The sequence below is a fragment of the Neofelis nebulosa genome, chromosome 4 (assembly GCF_028018385.1).
Source record: "Neofelis nebulosa isolate mNeoNeb1 chromosome 4, mNeoNeb1.pri, whole genome shotgun sequence".
NCBI classification, from domain to species: domain Eukaryota; kingdom Metazoa; phylum Chordata; class Mammalia; order Carnivora; family Felidae; genus Neofelis; species Neofelis nebulosa.
In genome coordinates, this window is record NC_080785.1 from 38749523 (window position 1) to 38772980 (window position 23458).

The 23458-nt window shown below is 38.6% G+C and overlaps 1 protein-coding gene across 4 annotated transcripts in view; it reads left to right on the plus strand.

The window, feature by feature from the left end:
- DOCK4 (dedicator of cytokinesis 4) overlaps positions 1–23458 on the plus strand; it is a 435260-nt gene that overhangs the window by 181924 nt on the left and 229878 nt on the right. For all 4 annotated transcript variants that reach the window (XM_058724565.1, XM_058724568.1, XM_058724567.1 and 1 more), the window contains exons 2-6: positions 3615–3698; positions 6059–6099; positions 8167–8222; positions 13007–13103; positions 17834–17982. In XM_058724565.1, coding sequence (XP_058580548.1) covers positions 3615–3698; positions 6059–6099; positions 8167–8222; positions 13007–13103; positions 17834–17982 — 427 coding nt within the window. The remainder of the gene's footprint in view (positions 1–3614; positions 3699–6058; positions 6100–8166; positions 8223–13006; positions 13104–17833; positions 17983–23458) is intronic.

The window sequence follows — 23458 nt, forward strand, 5'->3', positions numbered from 1 at the left end:
AATGACGATGAAGAACTTGTTATTGTCTGCGAGGTAGACCTACTTCATTGACTTCAAGTAGTTTTTTAATTATTTTTTTTTTCTGTTTTTGCTTTGAAAAGTTGTAGGACTCTGTGATTGAGTTTCTCTGTGCTGTTTAAAAGTTTTAAGTAATGAATTTGTTGTTTGCATGGACAAACAGTATCATTGAAACTGAGGTATGGGTCTCTACTTCACAGAATGATTTTGCTTTCTTTCTACCTTCTTCACAGAAAATACTTATGAGTCTCTATGAGGTTGTTTCTCCCAGCCATTTAATTTCAAATGAATTGTTAATAGGTATTAAACTGATTATCATTATATGAAGGAATAACATTATGAATGATAAAAGGCAGCTATTTATGGTATGGCTTTCAAGATGGCTATGCTCTACACTTAACATTTTCATCTTAGGTAAAAATTTTAAAATCCTTGACTCTAACTTAGGTTTATATGCATATTTGTTAATCCAAATTAATTTTTTACGTAATAGCAAATGGGGAGAGATGAACACAACACCATATTTGGAGCCAAGGAAATCCAAGGAAATCAAATCGAATAGTTGAAATATAAAAATTTTCCTGATGCCACATGCAGAAACAGACACACACACACACACACACACACATACAGACGAGAAACGCTGCAAAACCTTAAACCCAAAGGTGACTGAATCAAAGGTAACTGGTGGCATTGTGGACATTGTGTTGAGGAAGGACATCCAGGGAGGCATCCCAGAAGGCTTTACAGTGGCCCTGTTGAGGGATACAGAGAAATCCACCTTGTAATAGCAGGATGAAGCAGGACGGTCAATAGACTACTATTTTAGACTAACATTTCAGAATGGGTGATTGGGAGAGAGAAAATAGCTGGATTTGGTTAGAGGATGGCAGGATAACGGGTTCAGTTGGAAGTATGCTCAGTTTTAGGTGCTTAGATATGGGAACAGAGATCTACAGTTTCCAAGTTTGTGTCAGATTCTGTGGGCACAGATCAGAACTGGAGAGAGACTTGGCAAACCATTTGTCAACAGGTGATTCTAGAAGGCTTGGCTCTCTCTCCAAAAAGGAAGAATGTATATGGATAGGAAGGAAAAAGTACAGTTTAAATAATTGAAGTATTCATTAAATGACTAGAATGTACCTAGTGTGTAGTAAATTATTTCTGATAGGTGCTTTATTTAATCCTCCACTACCTTTTACAATTCCTTTATTGTTACCCCCATTTGCCTGAACAGGTAATGAATGCAGATTTTGAGAGGTGCCTTTACTAAAATGAAAAAGCTAATAAGTGTTTAAGATCTGGGTTCAAACTCATGTCTCACAATACCAAACTTGATGCTATTTGCCTACACCCCAGCTTTTATGCCTCAGCATCTTGGGCATAGAATGCTGGATGACACCAACATTTAAGAGAGCTAAGAAAGGAAGTTCTATAGAAAAGAAGGCTGGGCAGTGTGAGAGGCCCAGTTCAAGAGAGGATAGACTCCTGAAGGCGATATGCAAAGTCACAGTTAGGGGACTGGTGACTTTAGTAGAGCAGTTTCAGAGCACAGTGAGGGCTGGATTGAGTGGGGTGAAGTGTGAAGGGAGGGGAAGAAATGAAGTCCATGGATGGTACTACTGTGTTCAAGAAGGTGCTGAGGGCTAGGAGAGAACATGCAGCCTTGGGAGTTACAAGGGCATTTGTGAGTAGTAGGAGCTATATAACAGATCTGTGCTGGGAATTCTGTGTGCTTAGATCTCTAAGCGGAGCAGTGTGGAACCACCAGGGTTGTGAGCAGTCGAGGTAACTTCATGAATGAAGAAAGGCAATTCTGGATGCAAGCTTCTTCTGAAGTCTTTTAAAGTGTTATCAGTCTACTGTGTCTTCAGTTGTTGATCTCTTGTAAGAGCTCTCTGAAAGTTACTTGAGATAATCTGTCAAGATATACAGACCCTTGATTATTTTTTGAGCAAACATCTTCTAGTACCTCAGTATGAGGTCATGTGGTATTTATGGTTATAGTTAGAAAATGACATCATGGGGGCACCTGGGTGGCTCAGTTAGTTAAGTGTCAGACTCTTGGTTTTGGCTCAGGTCGCGATCTCACGGTTCATGAGATTAAACACTGTTGTCAGCACGGAGCCTGCTTGGGATTCTGTCTTTTCCTCTCTCTCGGCCCCTCCCCAACTCGGGTGTGCACACTCTCTCTCTCAAAAATAAATAAACTTTAAAAAAAAGAAAAAAAAATGACATCATGAATTAGTGCTTGTCTAAAATGTTCTAACTTGGTTACTATACCATTATTTTCATCCATCTCATGTACCATGGGTTATGTTTTCTGTCGTGTGTTTTGATCTCTACTGTTAATTTTGTTTGGAGATTACAGAAGAGTTTTAGACCTCTCTAAAAGCCCATTACTTATGGCATGTTCTGATTTTTGACAGATTCATGTGTTTCTTCAAGCTTTTAAAGTACGTTCACAACAGTAGCAATAATTTATTTTGGGGATTGGGGTTGTATCTAAATCTCACTGTCTAAGACAGAATTATAAAATGGATTTCCAAAATTGTGGTCTTTTAAAAACCATGCAGTCAAAGCATTTACTATCATTTTTTAAAACGTGAATTGCAAGTTCAATATGATGCTCATAGTATTTAACAGAACATGTCTCTTCTTTTTCGTGTGTTGGGGTGCATTTTTTTCTATTTCTCCATCCTTATCTCCTTTTTGACTCAGGCATTGCTCTCCTGGGGGGAATCACTGTGCTTCAACCTGTCTGTAGATCCTCAAGGTACCCAGAGGTGACTAACCCATACATACTTTCTCTCTGGTTTTAACATCCTAGTCCTGTCCAGCCCTGTGAAATGTTTCAGAAATCAGTCTCTAATCACTAGGTAAGGCTAAATGGTGACACCCTACTTACCCCTGGACACACAAGCCCGATTCCAGGAGAGTTAAGCCATATGGGGATTGTCATCATGGCTCTGTGTTTAATGCTAGGAGAGGAGTCCAGTCAGAGTTAAATAAAATGTTACTATCCATTACTACTCAAGAGACTGCTTTCATGCCACATACTTGGTTAAGCTCTGGGGACATGCTAGTATAGTAAGCAAATAGATGCAATCGCTTCTCTTGAGGAGTTTATAGTCTAGGGAAAAGAAATCTCTTTTAAGCAACATCATAGAAATGTAAACCAAGCTTCACAGCAAGAAAGATAGGCATTCGTCATTTGTAACTATTACGGGTGAGGTGTCTGGATGAAGAGTGAATATAGCAGTAACAATGGCACAGGTCTTTCCAGGGCTCTTCAGGAAATATCTTTGTCACACAGGTTATTGAGTGCTAGTGTTGATATTTTGTATTGTTTTAGTAAATTCCCTATCTTTGAAATTCGTATTTGTAACACTTATTTGACCTGGAAGTTGGTAAAGTATGTAAGACTGACTCTCTTCAAAAATATGTAACATTTAAACATGACAGCAGGTTTTAGCTCTCCAAGTGTACTTCCTCTTCACATTCATTTTTCCTAGTCGGTAACATTTAATAGTAAGCAGTATAACTGGCTGTAACCAATATGATTATCTTCATATATTCTATAACATTTCTTGCAGTTATTGCCAGCTTTCGAGGAACGGTACCATATGGCCTGTCATTGGAAATTGGAGATACAGTTCAGATCCTGGAGAAGTGTGATGGTAAGTGGGCTAGTTACCCCCCTGTGGTTTGAAGCTATATACCCAATCTCCTCACCACTGGACAGTTCGTAGTGTTTACAAATTCTGTCCTCCTCTTGATTTCTGGAATTTTTCCAGTGGTCACAGTGAACCATTTTTGACAAAGTTTGTTTCTTGCAATGTCTGGCTTATGGGAAAACATGATTTGCTATTTTTAAGCTGATTTTATTGTTCCTGATATTATGTCTTTATATTCACTAGATGCCAACATAGAAAGCAGTTGAGGCTACTGTATTTGTGGGAGTTCATGATTCAGTGCCAAACTAGAAGGTCTTTGTCAGAATCTCAAGTGTCTTGTAGGTGCCCAGGACAGGAAGAAACATACATCCAGAGCAGAAATGGCTTCTGCAAGGTTAGGTAATCAGAGGCCTTGGGGAAGGCTTGAGCCAAGGCCAACTCTGCTCTGGTCCTGCAGTCCTCTCTCCACCCCTAAATTTGAACTAAAGTTATTCAATGCATTTGAAATGTTTGTGGAATATACTATAAGAATTTTATGATTATTATTGATTTATGCAGCATGTAACTCATTAAATCAAGATACTTAGTATGTCGTCAGATGTTTCCATTCCTGTAAATGGACTTGAACGCTAGTATTTAAAAAGATCCCAGTTGAAATGACTACTCTTTTTTTCTTGTTAATAAAATGGCCACATTTTAAAGCCCTTCTAGTATATCCCAAAATACTCATTTTCTTCTGAAATGCTATCTTCAGTAGGAATTTATAATATGATAACATCCATGAAACTGTATTCCCCAAAACAGAACTATTAAGTTCACTTATAACCTGGCATTAAATGGTGTTGATACATGAACATTTATTCTGCCCACTATAAATGAAATCTTTAAGAATACAGGTTGTCTAGGTGGCTCAGTCGGTTGAGCGTCCGACTTCGGCTCAGGTCATGATCTCACAGCTTGCGTGTTTGAGCCCTATGTCAGGCTGTGTGCTGACAGCTCAGAACTGGAGCCTGCTTCAGATTCTGTGTCTCCCTCTCTCTCTCTGCCCCTGCCCTGCTCGCTCACACTCTGTCTCTCTCAAAAATCAATAAATCTTAAAAAATTTAAAGAAAATATATAATAAGGTCTTTCTTGTTATTGCCAGATGCATTTTGTCTATGTTTACTTTGTGTACAGGTAAATATAAAATCTGTTTTGGAATGGTGCATAAAAATGGGCTTCATAGCTAATAGCTCCTTTGTAACCTAAAAACCTTTCTCTGTGACGTAACTGGACAGAGACTTCTGTATGAGATTTTTGCAGTTCTCAAAAAGTTTTGGTTTCTGTTAGAATAATTATTTAACATTGGATATATTTCTTGGATATGTCTTTCAGGGATATAATAAATCCTGAGATATACAGTTTCTGCTCAATTCATTCTGCTTGCTTCAGACTGATTTTAAAGCTGTTAAGTATGACATTTTACAATATATCCGTTTCAGAAAACTTATGAGGAACAAAAATATTTAAATACAAGTTCAAATATTTCCTTTTAAAAATTCAGTTTGTTAAAAGGTCCAATTCAACAGAATATTTGTTACATGGTAAAATAATTTCTTACCAAGAAACAAAATGGTTCTGTGCTTGAAGAAATTCTAAGTTGAAAATAATACATTTATAGGGGGCTATCTATTTACCATATATATTCATATATATGCTCTGTGCTTGTTTTAAGCAGTAAAAAGATGTGTTACTCTTTAGGGATAGTGCTATACAATTGATACAGAATTGCTTGGAGGTTAAGTCATAGGCATTCTATAGAATAAAAATTAGGGTCAGATCATTACTAGAACATTTTGCTGATAAGAGGTCCCATCACTGTTATTAATGGATGATAACTGATTTCCCACTCCTGTTGTTTGGTGATAGGGTCTGGACCTTGTAGTCAGGCAAAGACAAATTGGAAACATATTAAATCTTTTGCAGATTCTTGAATTTCCCTGAGACATAGTGTATAGCCTTTTATAAAAGTAGAGAAACTATACTCAGGTAAATTAACCTGCCCTAAATAAAATAATAAGTAGCAAAGCCAGAATTTAAGCCCAATCTTTTGATTCCAAACCCTGTACTTCTATTATGCATGTTTCTATTTTTCATATAAATTTCCATTAAAATTTTTAAAATACTTGTATTAATAGAATACTTAAACTAGTAGTCTCTTGAGCTATAGTCCAGCTTATTTCCAACCCCCATCTTTTCATACATAGAATATTTACATATAGGGTAAAATTCTATCCGTAAAGGACAGATTGATTTGTAATCACTTTTCTTTAAAACATTACAATGGCTTAATCAAAATAATGACCATGATTATTTCTCCACAGGCTGGTACAGAGGATTTGCTTTAAAAAACCCAAACGTCAAGGTAAAAAATATTACTCCTAACCATAATTACAGAATTTTTTTAAAGTTATTTTATTTTATTTCATTTTACAGTTGTAATTACAGTTGGAACTCTTAGTTGAAATGCCAAATGGCAATTCAGATTTTCATAATTTTGAAAATTCCTTTGAACTTGGATTATCATTAAGACATGCTACTCAAGTGGTAATCCAACATAGCTCTTGCAATTTGTACTGAGAAGACCTTAATAAGCTCATTATATATAAACAAAATCTTTTTGAAGTGTTAGTTTAGCAGAGGGCAAAATTAAAATTCAAGGGGAAATTAAAATTCAGGATAAATGGATATTCCAAAAGAAGTATCAATTAGAGGTATTTAATCTTTAAGTTTTCTGTGGTATCATTTGTAAAATAGTTGTGTGGAGAAACACGTTTATTTCAGCAACCTTGTCCCTTTTGGGTTTGGACAGGTGAAACATGGGAAAACCATATTATAAAGAGCTTCCCCTTCTTACCATTCCAGACAGAAGCTAAGACTCCTTGTCCTTTATATGTTTATATACATCCTCAGGAATTATAATAGGAAGTAGTAGGATTTTTGTTTTACCTCTCATGTGTATACTTTATGACTTTGGAACTAATCCTTACTATTATCTGTGACTCTGCTTTAACTTCTCAATCCTTTAGCCATGCTTTGTACATTCTGTAATACTCTCTTACATGTCATGTTCACTTGTTGGTTTAATTCTGGCTTTATTAGGATTTTAGATAAGAAATTGTATAATTTCTTATTCTCAAAATATAATGTAAGTAATCGAAATTCTTCTGCCTGCCTTTCTGCTTAACTATACCTTTCTCTGGATCATCCAGCTGTATGTAATAACTGTATTTTTATTTATTTTTGATCATTCTAAAGGAAAGCCTGAGGGGCAAAAGAGTATATAAATTTCATATTTTTAATATTTTAGTCCTTATTTAAAGTTATTTTTGGACATCTGCAAGGCACATATAGTTTTAGTACTTAATTATTTATTTAGAATAATTTTGAGAAAAATAGGACTTATTTCTGCCACTCTTCTAACCTCAAGTTCTGACTTTTTCTTATTAATTATAATTACTCTGTTAATCCTACCATTTTGAGTTAATTTAAATTTTGAAGGAAAAAAAATATTTTTAACATGTATATCTGTTTATTACTGTTGTATGTACAGAATTTGCTTATTAAATTTTATGTTATCCTTGGATCCACAATGGTGATAACATATTCAAATGGCATTTGCTTTCCTAAATATTTAATTGAATTTGTCATTTGATTACACATCAAAAATCATTCAGAGGATATTGTCATTTAATGGACAATAAAATTGATGCTAATTTTTTTTTATGTTGCTTCTTTCAACATCCCATTTAGAACAAAGGAACAATTGCCTTGTCCTGTCTTTTCTCTACAATAAAAAGCTTTAAGCTAGCGTGTGTCTTTTGTTTAATTTTTGTTCCATCAGAATGCAGCCTGCTGATTAACTCCTGCTATGTTTTCATCAGAGATCTTCCATAACACATAATATATATATTGTCTCCCGATTCACAGTGATTTTTTTGTGTGTCTTTATTTAAAAATATCCACGAGTGTTTGAGAGAGAAGTAAGAGAACAACTACCAAAACAATCAAAGAACCCTCTTTGAAAATCATGCAATATTAAAAAAAAATTTAATTCAGCCTAACATGCTTTCTATTCTATGCAGAATTCCTGAAAATTTTTAAATAACTCTGTTTTGTAAAGAATAGATTTTTGAGTGAGATTTAATTTTTTTTTTTTTTTTTTTTTTTTTTTTTTACTATATTTGCTTCAGAGAATCCCTGAATTTGTAAACTAGTCAGTGGTGGAAAATAAAAGGAATGGGTCCAGTGTGATAGAGATGTTATTTTTTCCTATTTCTGATATTGCTCTGGCTGTATGACTGTAGTGTATGCCTATGACTTGTGAACACCCTCTCCACCCCCACCCCCACCCCACCCCCCCCACCTCACCCCACCCCCACCCCCACTTATCCAGCCACTAGCACCATAACCTTCATGTTTTCTCTTCCAGGGTATCTTTCCTTCCAGCTACGTTCATTTGAAAAATGCCTGTGTGAAGAACAAAGGGTAAGAAAGGAGTTTTATTAATGGAGGATTTTCACAGAACCATTGCTTATTTTAGAATTTGAAAGGCTTAGTAATTGTCTTGAAAAATGAACTATAGGAGATCACGCCATTGTCTGTGTTGTCTGGTGAGGGCGGTTGGTGGAGACAATTTACTGCACTCCGTCTATGTGTGCTAGACCTGAAGAGAGTCTGAGGGCACCAGAGGTCTCTGATTGTCCACAGATCATGGAATCAGCCTAATTGTAAGCACAAGGAGTGGGTTCTTTTTGGTTTTCTGCTATATAGGAAAGCATGTCAGTCAACCCATGGAGTGCTGAGTCATGTCTCAAACCCTGGGAATTTCCTAGATTTACCATTGATTATAAGCACCCAAGACTGACTGTTTTTCCCTAAATGGGGATAATACCATGTTTTCGTGACACCTCTTCACAAAGCCACTCTTCTATTTTAGGGAATGGAATTTCTGTACTTTGTTTGATTGAGCTCATTGATCACCTAAGATTTCTCATATATTTTAAAAGTCTTTCCAGTCTGTTTGCAAAAGTTCTTCAAGTAGCTGTCAGGATAGCAGGGTCATTCAAATAAGATACCATAGTATAAAACGGTAGAACTTGCTTATTTAACTGCTTATCATGAGCAGGTGATTCATTGTAAGTGGACTGTGGATTTGGATCCAAACATTTGCTGCCAGTGCCATAAGAAATATGCCCTGGATCACTGAATGATTGTCATTTTATGACAAAAGAAAGAAGACAGATTCGACTGCAAAATTACATTTTTCTTCAAATAGAAAAAAATAGCAATTTATTTGAATTACTAAAGCACATTTTAAAGTATAGTAAATGAGATCTTCAAATTTGAGTTTTACCAAGAAAGTTCCAAGGATGCTATTTAAATGGATGATTCTTATATCTACTGTCTGTAAAGGCAGAGTATTGATCTAGTGAAATAATCTCTGCAGGTGGCTGAGAATCTATGGTATAAATACATTCAGAGTTTCCTATATGGATAAAACTTAGAGTCTAGGAGATCCTTATACTATATGTCTTGTATGTATATGTCTGTTACTTTTTTTAAAGTTTATTTATTTATTTTGAGAGAGAGAGAGACAGAGGGAGAGAGAAACTCCCAGGCGAGTTCTGCGCTGTCATTGCAGAGCCTGAAACAGGGCTCTATCCCACAACACTGGGATCATGACCTGAGCTGAAATCAAGAGTCGCGGCTCAACCAACTGGACCACCCAGACACCCCATATGTCTGCTACTTTAAGCAATATTACTATCATTAGTAGTAGCAGTAGTAATTATTTAAAATAGATTAAAAACGTAATTCTAATATTAATATTTACCACTACTACTGTTTTTTTTTTTTAGAAAGTTACCTTTTTTTTGGTCTTTTAGTGTTTATTTTATTCTTGATGGAGAGCCCACGCAAGTGGGGGAGGGGTAGAAGGAGGAGGACAGAGGGTCTGAAGTGGGCTCTGTGCTGACAGCAGCAAGCCCAATGCGGGGTTTGAATTCATGTACCGCAAAATCATGACCTGAGGTGAAGTCGGATGCTCAATTGACTGAGCCACCCAGGGGCCCCTACTACTACTGTTTGAATAAATGTGTGTCCTTTGGGAATGTTGTGCAGCTGTAACCCACCAGAAATGAGTCAAGCAGAGTTATCAGTCCTTTTGGAACCCTCCCACCAGGCTCACTTTGATGCTGTCCAGCTCCCCTCAAGTAAACCAGAGGAACCTCTAGAAGATATTTAAACCATAAGCTTACTCTTTGTTCTGACATTTCTGTTCTAGTGATCTGGGCTGGACAAGGTGGAACCCCCAAGGTCTCTACCCTGACCCTTAAAGTGTCCACCTGGGCAAACCCATGCAATCAGTTTTCCTTGTTGCCTTTGTCCCAAGCCCAGCCCTATGCCTTCAACTCTCCAGAGCAAAGAGCCACTCAGCCCACACCTTACACTCTGACCAAGGGAAAGAGAGAATGTTAGCAAAGATGATAGCAGTCCTCACTTGACCCGTTGGAAGTCCTACCTCTCAAAGCAGATTGGGTAGGACATTATCAAAATAAATTCCTTCTTTTATTTATAAATTTTTGTCCTAGGCAGTAACTGGTGTGTATCTGACCCCCTTCCCTGAGCCTGAGGAAGTTTAAGCATGTATAAAGTTGTCTCAAAATTTAGTTGTGTAAGTTTAAGACTTGGTTGTGGGTTCTCTGTGTGATACAGGGCATAATGAGCATTAAATAGCAGAGAACACTGAGGGTAGAGCCCACAATGATTTTCAAAAGAAGAAGAAGAATTTGTTATTGGAATTGATTGAGACCCTAGATTCTAGGACTATTAACTGGAAGAAAAACTTTAGTCTGAAAAACATTTGCGAACACATATTGCTAGATGATTGCTTTCCCAAAGAACTTGTTTAGGATTTTGATGTTGCCTCTCTTACTGCAAGATTAGCAGCTTGGGGTGCCTGCCTGGGTGGCTCAGATGGTTAAGCATCTGACTCTTGACTTTGGCTCAGGGCATGATCTGGTTCATGAATTTGAGCCCTGCATCGGGCTGTGCGCTGACAACCTGCTTGGGATTCTTTCTCTCCTCTCTCTGCCCTCCACTTCCCCTCACTTTCAAAATAAATAATAAACTTTAAGGAAAGAAAAAAAAAAAGAAAAAGAAAGATTAGCAGCCTGATGGCCCACTGGAATGAAATTGCTGCAAAGTATATCTCAGAGTAACTAAGCAAAATGTAATTTCAGGGGCAACTACTTATGACTACTGGAACATTGATTTTTGCTTTTGGTGTAATTAAGAGGAAACAGCTGCCTCGTTGAAAACAGAGATTTGGTGGAGCTTCTTAAAAATTTACATTTTGGTGGAACAAACCCCAAATCAACTTCTCACAGACTGAATTGCCTTTACATTCAGTCCTGGGTTTCAGAGCTATGTAGGGCTGATGGGGGTCCTTAAATTAAATTATAGTTGGTGAACAGCGAGGCCACTTCTGTATTGTTTAATTGCTGCTTGAGGTCATGCCACTTTTTAAACGTTAACTGGGTTGTCGGGTTGTCCTGGAAATTCATCGTTCCCTTCTTGACCTTCCATCTGATCATTTTATAATCTGTGTCTCCAAATATTCATCATTTAAATTGCAACAGCTGCTTCAGAAGCAAAATACATGAGCTACCATTTGCAAATGCCACATGTTGACTTGAGAAAAGGTTCTGGATATGTCGCAGTTCATAAACTACTGTTTACTTTTATTTCTAGGTTTAAATCCCAGTTTTCCATTTTCAGCTGTGTTTCCTTAAGGTCTAGAAAGAAGGGGAATATTAACAGAGCAAGTATTTTAACAGCACTATGAAATGAGGAAACAAGGCTCTCTTGGTAAAGATTTTAGTTTTCTTACTTGCTGTCAAGAAGACTTTACAAAAGACAATTATACACCCTTTGGATCTAACATCACAAAGGAGCTACAGACCAGTTATTAGCCTCATGCTAAGAAGTAATTTTCCCTTGATCATCTAGACAACCTGGTTCACTGTCTTAAGATGTTGTCACCTTCTACATATTATTGTCCTTGAAAAAATACATACTCAATGTTAAGAAACTAATCCATCACATAGCAGGTAACACTCTTTTGAAAAGTTGTAATAATAGCCACTTAGGCATTTTCACTTGAAACAATTTGAAAAAAGAAAAACGTTGTTTTATGTCAAAGATAGACACAGAGGGTAAATGAAACCTTCTAGGTTTTTTGTTTTTTGTTTTTGTTTTTTTTTTTGTCCCTATCTTCATGTATCTTCTCAACATCAGAACCACTGTATATATCCTAGTAGATGTTGGTATGAATGTTTTCCAGTATGGTTGTGACTTGTGGAGAAAAAACAGGAAGAATATATTACCCTAATCAGAGAGAAGAACATTGTGCAATGGATGTTCGAACATTTATGATTTCAGAAGCTCTTAAGCTCTATGATGCATGATAACATTAATATACTAATTTTTTTTCATGGTCCCACTTACAGATAATAAAAATGAAGTGTTAATAAGGTCAAGTGAGTGTTCAGGGGCGTCTGGGTGGCTCACTCGGTTGAGCATCAGACTTCGGCTCAGGTCATGATCTTACAGTTTGTGAGTTCGAGCCCCGCATTGGGCTCTCTGCTGTCAGCACAGAGCCTGCCTCAGATCCTCTGTCTCGCTCTGTCTCCCTCTGTCTCTCTGCCACTCCCTACTCACACACTCTCTCAGAAATTAATAAACATTAAAAAGAAGAGCAAGGGAGTGTTTAATCTGTACCTCAGGTGTGTAGATATTTATAATACTAAGTCACTTTGCATGTTTGGAAACATAATATCCTGATCATTGAACAAGTGTGTCATTGTCTTTGAGTCCTATGGTCATAATGCTTAGAAAGCAAAAGCCATCTCATAGTTGATGCGAGCTTGGTGACCTCATGTTACATGAAGGCTTTTGGGTTTGGGGAGGTTAAATGAGTTGTTCAGCGGTCAAATTGTGGCTGGAGCAGAACTCTTCTGTTAATGTTGCTTCTTACCACACTCTTCAAAGTTGACGTTGATGAAGTGGGTGGTCATTTTGGTATTGCAGTGCCATAACCCACATGACATCCCTCACACAGGTCTATGATAAGATCCTGATTACTGTGTGCAGAACCCAAAATAATTAGGCAGTTTCCTTTTCTAGTTTTATCTTTTAGAGGATTTAAAATAAAATTATTGTCAATGATAACGACCTGCATACTTCGTTTTTCTTTTTTAATTTCACAGACAATTTGAAATGGTTATTCCCACTGAAGACTCTGTTATAACAGAAATGACATCGACATTAAGAGACTGGGGAACCATGTGGAAACAGCTCTATGTGGTAACTTTTTAATGGCATAGTTTTTCGGATAGAGAATTGTTTTAAGAATACTTGAACAAGGGTAAGCACTGACTAATAATTGAGCACCTGCTGTGAGGCACTTGTACTCCTCCAGAAATTGGAGATACAGAGCCTCACAAGACATAGTCTTGTTGTAATCTGTGTGTCTGCTAATCATGTGTTTTGTGAGTTCTTATTCAAACTGTAGGAATGTAAAACATGATTTTTCTGGCATCTAATCAAATAGAATGGTTTACATGGAACTTGTGTTAGGCTTTCTGAGTATTTTTGATCTTCAAAGAAAAAGAAATTCCTTTTCAGTGCAATTGGAGTATTGGTGGCATTTTATTCTAATTTTCTGTAAATGATTCAAGTGTACTGAAAATGATAGACTCCTTAGGCAGAATGAACAAGAATATTCTAAATATACAAGGGAAAGGAATGTTTCTTGAAAACAAGAGGGGGGGTTGTCCATGTTTGGGGGTTATGTTTTTATGTACGTACTTACTTATTATAACAAATTGTCTTTATTGAGAGCTTAACTGTGTTGCAAACCCTTTAGAAGTACTCTGTATGCAGTATCTCATTTAATCCATACAACCACTCAAGGAAATTGTGACCGTGATCATTCCCAGCTTACTAATGAGAAAAATGAGGCAGAGAGTGAAGTACAGTACTTGCTCTGAGCCAAGCAGCTGGAAAATGGCCGAGTGTGGATTCTTAGGTGAATCTAGGGCCCTCACTTTGGATCTCTGAACATGTCTGAGGAAGATGAATGCTATTTCTCCTTTTATTTTCAAAGACGTTTATAGAACAGGTTAATCATTTGAGGAGATGCGTTCAAAATACAAAGGTGTACTTAGCCTGACAAAATGATTTGAAACAGCTTGTCAAAGAGAAAATCCAAATTAGTGAAGGACATTGGCACAGAATGACAGTTTTTATTGTCTGTTACATATAAAATGAAATAGGATATTTCACTGAAGCAAGAAAATCTTAAAAATAAAACCCCTTTTGATGTTGGATTTCTCTGACCATGCCCTCCTAGAGCTGGTGGCTTTAGGACTCACTACTAAAATCCACAGGGCAGTCTGAGATGAAATGCCAGTCTAAGCTTTGCTGGAATGAGGTAAATGCAAAGTCAAGATAACTGAACTCAGGGGCTCTGTGCTGAGAGGCAGCAAAGGAAATGCAGATGTCCCTTTCAGGTTTTTGTTTTTTGTTTTTTTTTTTAACAGGAAGAATATAAAATCCAAGTATTATTTCACTTAAAATAACATTGTACATAATATTAACGTGGAAGTGAAACTATCTGAAATGTTCAGGTCATTGCATCATTTAAATACCCAACATATGAGTTATAAAAATAATGGCAGTGTAAGTGTCATCCATTTGTGGAGCTAGAGCACCAGCACTTTCCCTTTTATGAGGCCGCTTGTGGGGAACAAAGTTGAATTTCCTCTTCATTCTGCCTTATCTAGCTATTTTTACCTGCTTTTCAGGTTGCAGGCATCTATTTTGGGGACATACTTGATTGGCTTGAAAAATCTCTGTGTTGTAAGCTCTAGGAGTAACCTTCCACCTTTTTAACGTCCTGAGTAATGGAGATGGAGAGGAAGTTATTTAAAAGTTCCCCCAGATACTGGCATGGTAGTCTGTTATGTTAGGAACAAATAATGAAGTTTAACCTGGAGAAAGCAGATTTTTGACCTTGAACATGAGGTTGACTTGGCTATTTATGTTGGGCCTTTTGGTTTCTCTCTTCCTGATAAGAGTGTTTCAAGCCCAATGTTTTAGTTCAGATTCATCATACTTGAGCATCCATGTTCTTTTCCAGTGTTTTTTAAGGCACCCGGATTCTCCACTGGAAGATGTTTGATGAGGATAATAATATCTTGTAAATTGTAAGCAGTTTATGAGATAGACTTAATAGTAGTAGAACATTTAGCTTAAAAGCTCATGGTAAATACTTAAGAAGTGCTAGTTGCTCTTTTTAATGTCATTGGTAGGAGCCTAAATAATATTCTTTAAAATATCACTTAATAAAATAGCGGTAACGTAACCACAAAAAGCTTAGGAGAAATACAGCAGCCATCTTTTACTAAGTACTTCTGTGCAGGCCTTTGTCTCAATATTTTATATCTTTTTGCCCTGGGGCTCTGCCAGATTGTTTTTATTCCCGAATCTTATCAGAGATAACCTATTCAGGGTCCCACTCTAACTGGTGAAACTTGAGTCTGAAGGTAGATCTGCTGCCCCAGAACCTATGCTCTTTTCATTTTGAGGCAAATGAGAACTTCCCCATTCCCTAAAACACTACAATACTCACAGTTCAGTTTTGGCTACATTTCTGACGCATTGCAGGAACTTACAGATAATCTTTTGTTCCAGGTGTTTAATATTTTACCCTACCCTTTTCATATACTGTTAAATCAAGAGGATTTTTGATGTTTCTAAATAGTCTTCATAACTGTCCAGTTTTTCAAGAATCATCATTTTATGACTAGTTGCCAGACCAGATAGGTACTGGTTCCACACATTAGGAGAGCAGCTTTGCTGCTCAGGGCTGAGGTATGTCCGTTTTCCTAAAGGGAGAGCTGACCAGCTGGTTTTCATTTTTCTGAGGGAACCGGCTTCCTTCTCATCTTAGCGTTCTCTTAAACTTAGGTACTAAAGGGGACATCATTAGAAAATTAAGCCCATCCTCCTGCATGACTACAAAACACCTTCCCCAAGAGCAGGGAAGGTGACTCTCGCCCTGTGACAGTCACTGCAAGAGGGAGCTGCCTCTCCATTTTCCTGCACAAGACTTATTTTATATCTTCCTTATGTACTTTCTTTGACTCTAGTGGACCTTTCCTCGTGACCACTGACATCCTCAAGGTTTTCCTGATCTTCCCTGATTGTTTCCCATGACCTAAACAGAATCTACCTCTCAGGATCCACAGTATATGACCTCCTATAAATCACATTATTTTTTCATTCATTCTCCAGCGGCTGGGGCTGCCCAAGACAGACATGGTGTCTGTGGTTGGGAGCTTACACCACGTGGAAAACACAGACACTGAGCAGTGAATTGCTAGAAGATTGCATTACAGTGTCCCTTTAATGACTTGTATGGGTGTGTATTAAATGAATAAAGAGTGAGAATAGAAGAGCAAGCTCAATGGAGTGCTTTAGGAGTTATGAGTGTGATTATTTGTATCTCAGAAGACCAGGGATAATATTATGGAGAATGCTTCGTGTTTCGCCAGCACATTTGTTTAACCTGCACAGTACATTAAAACACTTTAAGTCAGCAAGTATTGATAAGGCAGAAGACATTTTTTTTTTAAATAAAATTAGAAAAATGTGTTCTGACTGAGCCTCTGTACCTACCCATCACACAGAACTTTGATATTTCTAGAAGTCTATCATTGTAGAGAACTTCAGATATATGAAAATCTCAATACTTTAATGTCCTGTATTGATGTTTTAGTAGAAAGTTAAAGCATAGCTTCTGGTTAAGAAAGATGAAGGGCAGATATTGAGAAATGGTTTTTGCCCTAAGCGCATGGGTAAGAGATGTAGAGTAGCTTTTGGTAAAGACACAATATTTGTAGAGGGCTTATTCTGGACCAAGCCATATTAATAACGGCCAACATTTACGTGATATTTATTCTAAGCCAGGCATTATTCTCACAGTTTTAATATATGAACTCATTAATCTTTACTGTGACCCTACCAGGTAGTTATTATGATACTCCTTCTACAGATAAGAAAATACACACAAAGAGGTTAATTGCCAAAGGTTTTTCAGCCAGAAAATGGCAAAGCTGGAATGCAGGTTAATGAGTTGGGCTCCCGAGTCTGTGCTCTTCGTCACTGTGCTGTACCGCTCTCTTCACAAACATTGTCTCCAATCCACAAAACAACCTTACGGGGAGATCATACTGTCTCTGTTTCACAGATGACAAACACACTCGCAAGGCCTATAAAACTAGTAAGTAGCAAAACCAGGATTTGAAGCCAGGAGTTTAACCCATCTTCCTTACATTAAGCCGCCTTGCTTAATGAATTTCTCAGGGGAGAATATCTTGAATCTACATGAATGTTTAACAAGTAAGAGGGAAAAACACCATTTTTTTTTTTTTTTTTTTTTTTAGAGGTGTGACTAGTGACCAGAGAGTAGCAGTGAATGAGTCTGAGAGCCCTCGGTGTACCCAGCTTATGATGGGAAATACAGTAAACATTAAGAGCAACATGCAAGAAATAATTAGGAAACAGTCTTTTCCTCTGAATTGGCCTTAATTGTATGCAGCCAGTTCAGAGAAGGGGGATGAGAACATGGGCAAAAGTTATCAGGGAAGATTCCTGACAGAAGTGGAATTCAGGTGGAGCCTTGAAGGACATAGAATTGGGAGAGAGCTACAGAAAGGAGAGTTTGAGATGGAAGGGGAGACAGGGTGTGCAGACTCCGGGTACAGAGGCGTAGTGAGGACGCTGTCTGTGCTGGGGAGTCTTAGAAGTGAGGCAGACTCTTGGGCAGAAGAGCAGCATCGTGAACCTGGATGAAAGCGTGTAGAGTGGCAAATGTAATTGACAACACGAGGGGGGAGGTGTCTGTTGACAGAGAATCTGTCAAGCGCAGAGAGGGTAATAAGCAGGACTTAGCCTTCCCTTTCCTCCACGGCTACCTCACAACTCACTATGGGGACTGACCACCGATTCCACATTTGTGTCCTTCCCAGAGAAATGAAGGCGATCTCTTCCACCGGCTGTGGCACATCATGAATGAAATCCTGGATCTGCGGCGGCAGGTGCTGGTGGGCCATCTGACCCATGACCGGATGAAGGATGTGAAGCGCCACATTACTGCCCGCCTGGACTGGGGCAATGAGTGAGTACTGTCCATCACGGGGGATGGAGGGTGTCTCTGGTGACAGATGCCACTTAGGTGTGAGCCACTACTTGGTAATATCTCCAGAAAACACCATATGGGGCTTTTTCAGCTTTTTTCCGTTTGTGTGCTTAGTGCAGACTGTCACTGGTAGAGCTGAGCACCGCATCCTCTAGGGCTGGTAAGGGCGACAGGAAGTTGTTTGTTCTCTAGTGCCCTGTGAGGTCAGATGGCATGCATGTGCTCACAGAATATGAATTGTTTACAGGGATCAACCAGATATGGCTTCTGCTAAATAGGTCTTATTTAAAAATAGGCTTTGGGTTTGGCATGTGTATTTGCTTTTAATATATACCACTTCCGTACCATGGTAATATGTCACCAGAGTAATCTGGAGGGAGACACTAATGCTAACAGCTCCCATTAAAAGTCTTAAAACGGGTGCACCGGTGGGGCATTCATTATTGCCCTAATTCCGCCTGTGTGTATATATTAGGCTCTTTGAGGAGCTGCTTGGGAGAACTCCGTAAAAAGCAGACCAAGATTTACTTTTAAATAAAACTCTAAGTGACTAATCTAAAATAACAGCCAAGCACTGTAGTGAATCTCATCACTTAAAGCTCTAATCAAGGCTCATGTTGTACTAAGTATGAATGTTAATATGTGAGTGAGAAATTAGAATAAGCTTTGACTGTGATCCTAGGCTTGTTGGAAGAAGTTAAAAGATCCCTCAGTGTCATATTTGGTCATGTCCTCCTTCCTTTCCTCTCCCCAAGTCCCCATTTGCTGTTTGGACCTTGAAAGGATCTTAGGACTACAGAATGAAAGAAAGGCAGGCAGAAAAGGAGAAAATGGCCGGGCATATACCACAGATAAATTTGCCTCTTACTGAATCTGGAAAAACTGATTTGAAACTAGTGTGCTTTTTTCTCTGAGCATAGGAAATTATTTTATCAGAAGCCACTTTTTCTTAATTATTCTTTTTTATTTTTACTTTTAATTTTTAAATTTTATTTAAAACCAAGTTATTTAACATATAGTGTAATAATGATTTCAGGAGTAGAATACATCGATTCACTGCTTACATATAACACCCAGTGCTCATCCCGAGTACCCTCCTTCATGCCCATCACCCATTTAGCCCATCCCCCACCCAACACGTCTCCAGCAACCCTCAGTTTGTTCTCTATGTTTAAGAGTCTCTTATGGTTTGCCTCCCTCTGTTTTTATCTTATTTTTCCTTCCCTTCCCCTATGTTCATCTGTTTTGTTTCTTAAATTCCACATCTGAGTGAAATCACATGATATTTACCTCTCTCTGGCTGGCTGACTTATTTCGCTTAGCATAATATACTCTGGCTCCATCCATGTTGTTGCAAATGGCAAGATTTCATTCTTTTTGGTTGCTGAGTGGTATTCCTATATATATATATATATATATATATATATATATATATATGTATATATATATATACACACACACACACACACACACACACACATATATACATACACACCACATCTTCTTTATCCATTCGTCAGTTGATGGACATTTGGGTTCTTTCCATGATTTGGCTATTGTCAGTAGTGCTGCTATAAACATTGGGGTGCATGTGCCCTTTTGAATCAGCACTCCTGTATCCTTTGGGTAAATACATAGTAGTGCAATTGCTGGCTCATAGGATAGTTCTATTTGTAATTTTTTGAGGAAACTCCATACTGTTTTCCAGAATGACTGCACCAGTTTGCCTTCCTACCAGGAGTGCAAAAGTGTTCCCCTTTCTCCTTGCCAACATCTTTTTAAAAAATGTTTATTTATTTATTTTGAGAGAGAGCATGCATGCACAGTAGGTGAGGGGCAGAGAGAGAGAATCCTAAGCAGGTTTCACGCTGTCAGCACAGAGCCCGACTAGGGGCTTGATCCCACGATCCTGGGATCATGACCTGAAACTGAAACCAGGAGTCAGACACTCAACTGACTGAGCCACCCAGGCACCCCTCAGAATTCACTTTTGATTCTGCCAAGATATGACCTAATATAGGTATGAACATAGGAACCTGCTAACACATTTTAAATCTCATTCTCACCCAGAGTCCTTCTGCTGTTTTGTTGAGCAAGATGTGCCATTCAGCCTTTTTACAGATGACCGGTGTGGTAGCCCTAATTTATTTATCTCTAGGAGATTCATTCCTGTGGGGTGTAAACAACCCGAGGTGTGGAATGGCAACAAGACACTGAACTAGGAACACTTCTTTTTTAAGACGTGAGGCAAATTCCTGAGCCCTTCTTGACTTTACTTTCTTCATCCATGGAAGGAGTAGGTTGAACTCGATAAGGTCCAAGGGTCTTTTCGCTCCAGGGCAACATGATTCCAAACACACAACACTTCCTGAGGAACAGAGCTTGGCAGCCATTTGTGCTGAGCCTTCAGTCTTGTGTTGTGAGATGAGGCAGCCCGGGCAGGGTAGATCTAATGGTTGCTGGAAAGGGACCCATACTGTCTATCATGTGTTTCTTTTTTTATTTTGAAAAAAACTTTGAGTTTTCACTGAATTATATTGGCTCTTAGTCATTATGGTGGTCTAAGTTTAAAAAGTAGTTTGTAAATAGGAAGAAAGTTGGATGAAGTAGTTTATCAAAAATAACTTGGAAATATAGAGCAGGCAAGAAGATGATACTTTTTCAGTTTTAGGAAGAAAGATGATGACAGAGGGAAAAACGTTAATTATGACTGAATCATGACTCAGTTTTGACTCACGTAAGTTCCAGCTTGTACTTTGGGCAGTTGTGTGGCTAATTTATGGTAAGTTGGTAAAACATGGATGCATGAAAACGAGCAATATAATTTATATAGCTCATCCTCAAATTCATGAATTTTCTGAGGTCTCATTTTGTTTTCTTTGAGCAGTTATTTAAAAACAATTTACAGCACACAGATTGTGCATTTACCTTATCCTTGTAAGTATAAATTAGTTTTCTTATTGAATAGTGCTAAATGAAAAGCAAATTCAGATAATTCTATTCAATGTTAAGCTAGATCATACTGTCCTACAAAATCATATGTCAGCATGTAGATCTCTGGATGAACACAAGTTTAAGAATGTTCGATCTTGGTGGACAGCCTCTCGTTTGCTGTCCTGCCTGCCACTCCCTTGTGGTATATTCAGTAAACTTCTGTCTCCTTTCAGGAGAAACAAAAAAGAATGTTCAATCTCAAGTTATCTATCACACTGCTGAAGAGTGGTAAAGGGAAGCCCTTAGGATATGGGATGCTTGAGAAGAGGAGGAGGAGATACTCATTTTATTCCCTAACAGGGCCATGAAAAGAAGTGTTCTCACCTGGAGGCATCAGAGTTAAAATAATGGTACCTGTTTTTGTTCCCCATAGCATCCTGTGCTGTCCTTTGACTTTCCTGCTAAGATCATACGGGAGGGAGAATCCATTCATCCTTCTTTCCTGATGTCCAGGAACAATTTAATGACTGCATTGATATAGAACTTGACCCTCCCCTCCCCACTCTGGTTTCCTGTGTTCTGAGAGTTCTTTTTCCATTTTCTCCCTTCCCACTTTGCCTCATTTCTTTTTATTGTTTTTAAAGTCTTTTTTAAAAATGTTTATGGGGGGGGGGCGAGAGAGAGCGATAGCATGAGTAGGGGAGGGGCAGAGAGAGAGGGAGACAGAGAACTCGAAGCAGGTTCCATGCTGTCCGTGCAAAGCCCAACATGGAGCTCGAACCCAAGAACTGTGAGCTCATGACCTGAGCCAAAGTTGGACACTCAACCGACTGAGCCACCTAGGCACCCCCTTCTTAGAGGTTTTAAAGCCCTACCCTGATCCTGTTCTGTGAGCTAAGAAACCAAACAGTGGGAGAATTACTCTTTTAAAAAAATTTTTTTTTAACATTTATTTATTATTGAGAGACAGAGAGACACAGAGCACAAGCAGGGAAGGGGCAGAGAGAGGGGGAGACACAGAATCTGAAGCAGGCTCCAGGCTCTGAGCTGTCAGCACAGAGCCCGACAGTGAGGCTCGAACTCATAAACTGCGAGATCATGACCGGAGCTGAAGTCGGATGCTCAACCGACTGAGCCACCCGGGCTCCCCGGAGAATTATTCTAAGGATATACCTAGGAATTAACAAAACAAAATAGAAACAGATAAAACTCTATTCACATAGCTGGGACTCCAGGAAGCCAGAAGTCCAACATTCAAAGCCTTATGAGAGAAAGAGACTTGCAGGTTACAGACTTCTGGGGCCCAAAGCCCAGGAGGTTTCTGGACTTCATACCTGCTCCAGAACCTGTGCAGCTCGAGTTGGTCTTTATTCATTCTATAGTGATGTAGATCAGCTGCTCTTCACGTATCTTTTCTTCCTCATGTCACATGGCTGATGCTCTGAATTTCTAGGTCCAAATACTCAAAGAAGGAATCTCATTGAAAGCCAGTATCTATTATTCCTCTTTAGACTGAGCATTTTATACCAGCCTCTTAAAGCTACGGGCCAGCCCAAGGATTATTTGCCTGCAGGTCAGGCGCCTATGTGTCGGCCAGTCAGGTGTTGCTTGGGAAGGGGAGATGGTCAGATGACTAGACAGCCTCAGGTCTTCTGCGTGCCTCCCAGCAAAGAATACGGGTGGGACAGTTTCTCATAGGAGTTGTGGGTGAGGTAGGTGGCATGATTCATATGTGGGCATAAATCTTCTTTCCTTTGCTAGATAATCTTTCCTCAGCAATACCCACCTGGTGTCAAACGATGCCTTAACATTGTAGTGCAGTGGTTCTCTCTTGGGAGGGGGTAGAGGATGGGAAAGAGACCCTATCAGAACCCCTGGTGAGGTCTACCAAGGGGGCTGTGTTAGTATGCTAGGGCCGCCATAACAAAATACCATAGACTGGGTGGCCTAAACCACACATGTATTTCCTCACAATTCTGGATGCTAGAAGTCCATGTTTAAGGTGCCAGCAATTTCAGCTTCTGGTGAGGGCTTTCTTGCCGGCTTGCAGACAGCTGCCTTCTTGCTGTGTCCTCACGTGACCTATCCTCTGTACCTGCCTAGAGAGAGAGAAATCTGTGCATTCTTCTTATGAGAACACCAGTCCTATTGGATTAGGACCTCACCCTTGGCACCTCATGTAACATGCGTTACCTCTTTATGGTCCATGTCTCCAAATATAGTCATTATGGGGTTGGTCTTATTGGACTCCTACAAAAACATTTTGGGAGGACATATTCAGTCCATAACAGGGAGACATGGTTATTTTAAGAATCAATCATAGTGCTGTTTGTGATTTGAAAGTTCAACAAAAATTAGAGAATGGGAGTGTGTTTCTTAAGTTCCTCAAAGAGAAACATAATTGAAAAAAAATCAAACTTTTTTTCATGTCTGAGACAACTAGTGCCATCAAGAAGGTCACAGATGTATAATCTTGAGAACAACTGTCCCTCAGGGTAGCTGGGTCAGTGCCTGGTTTGAA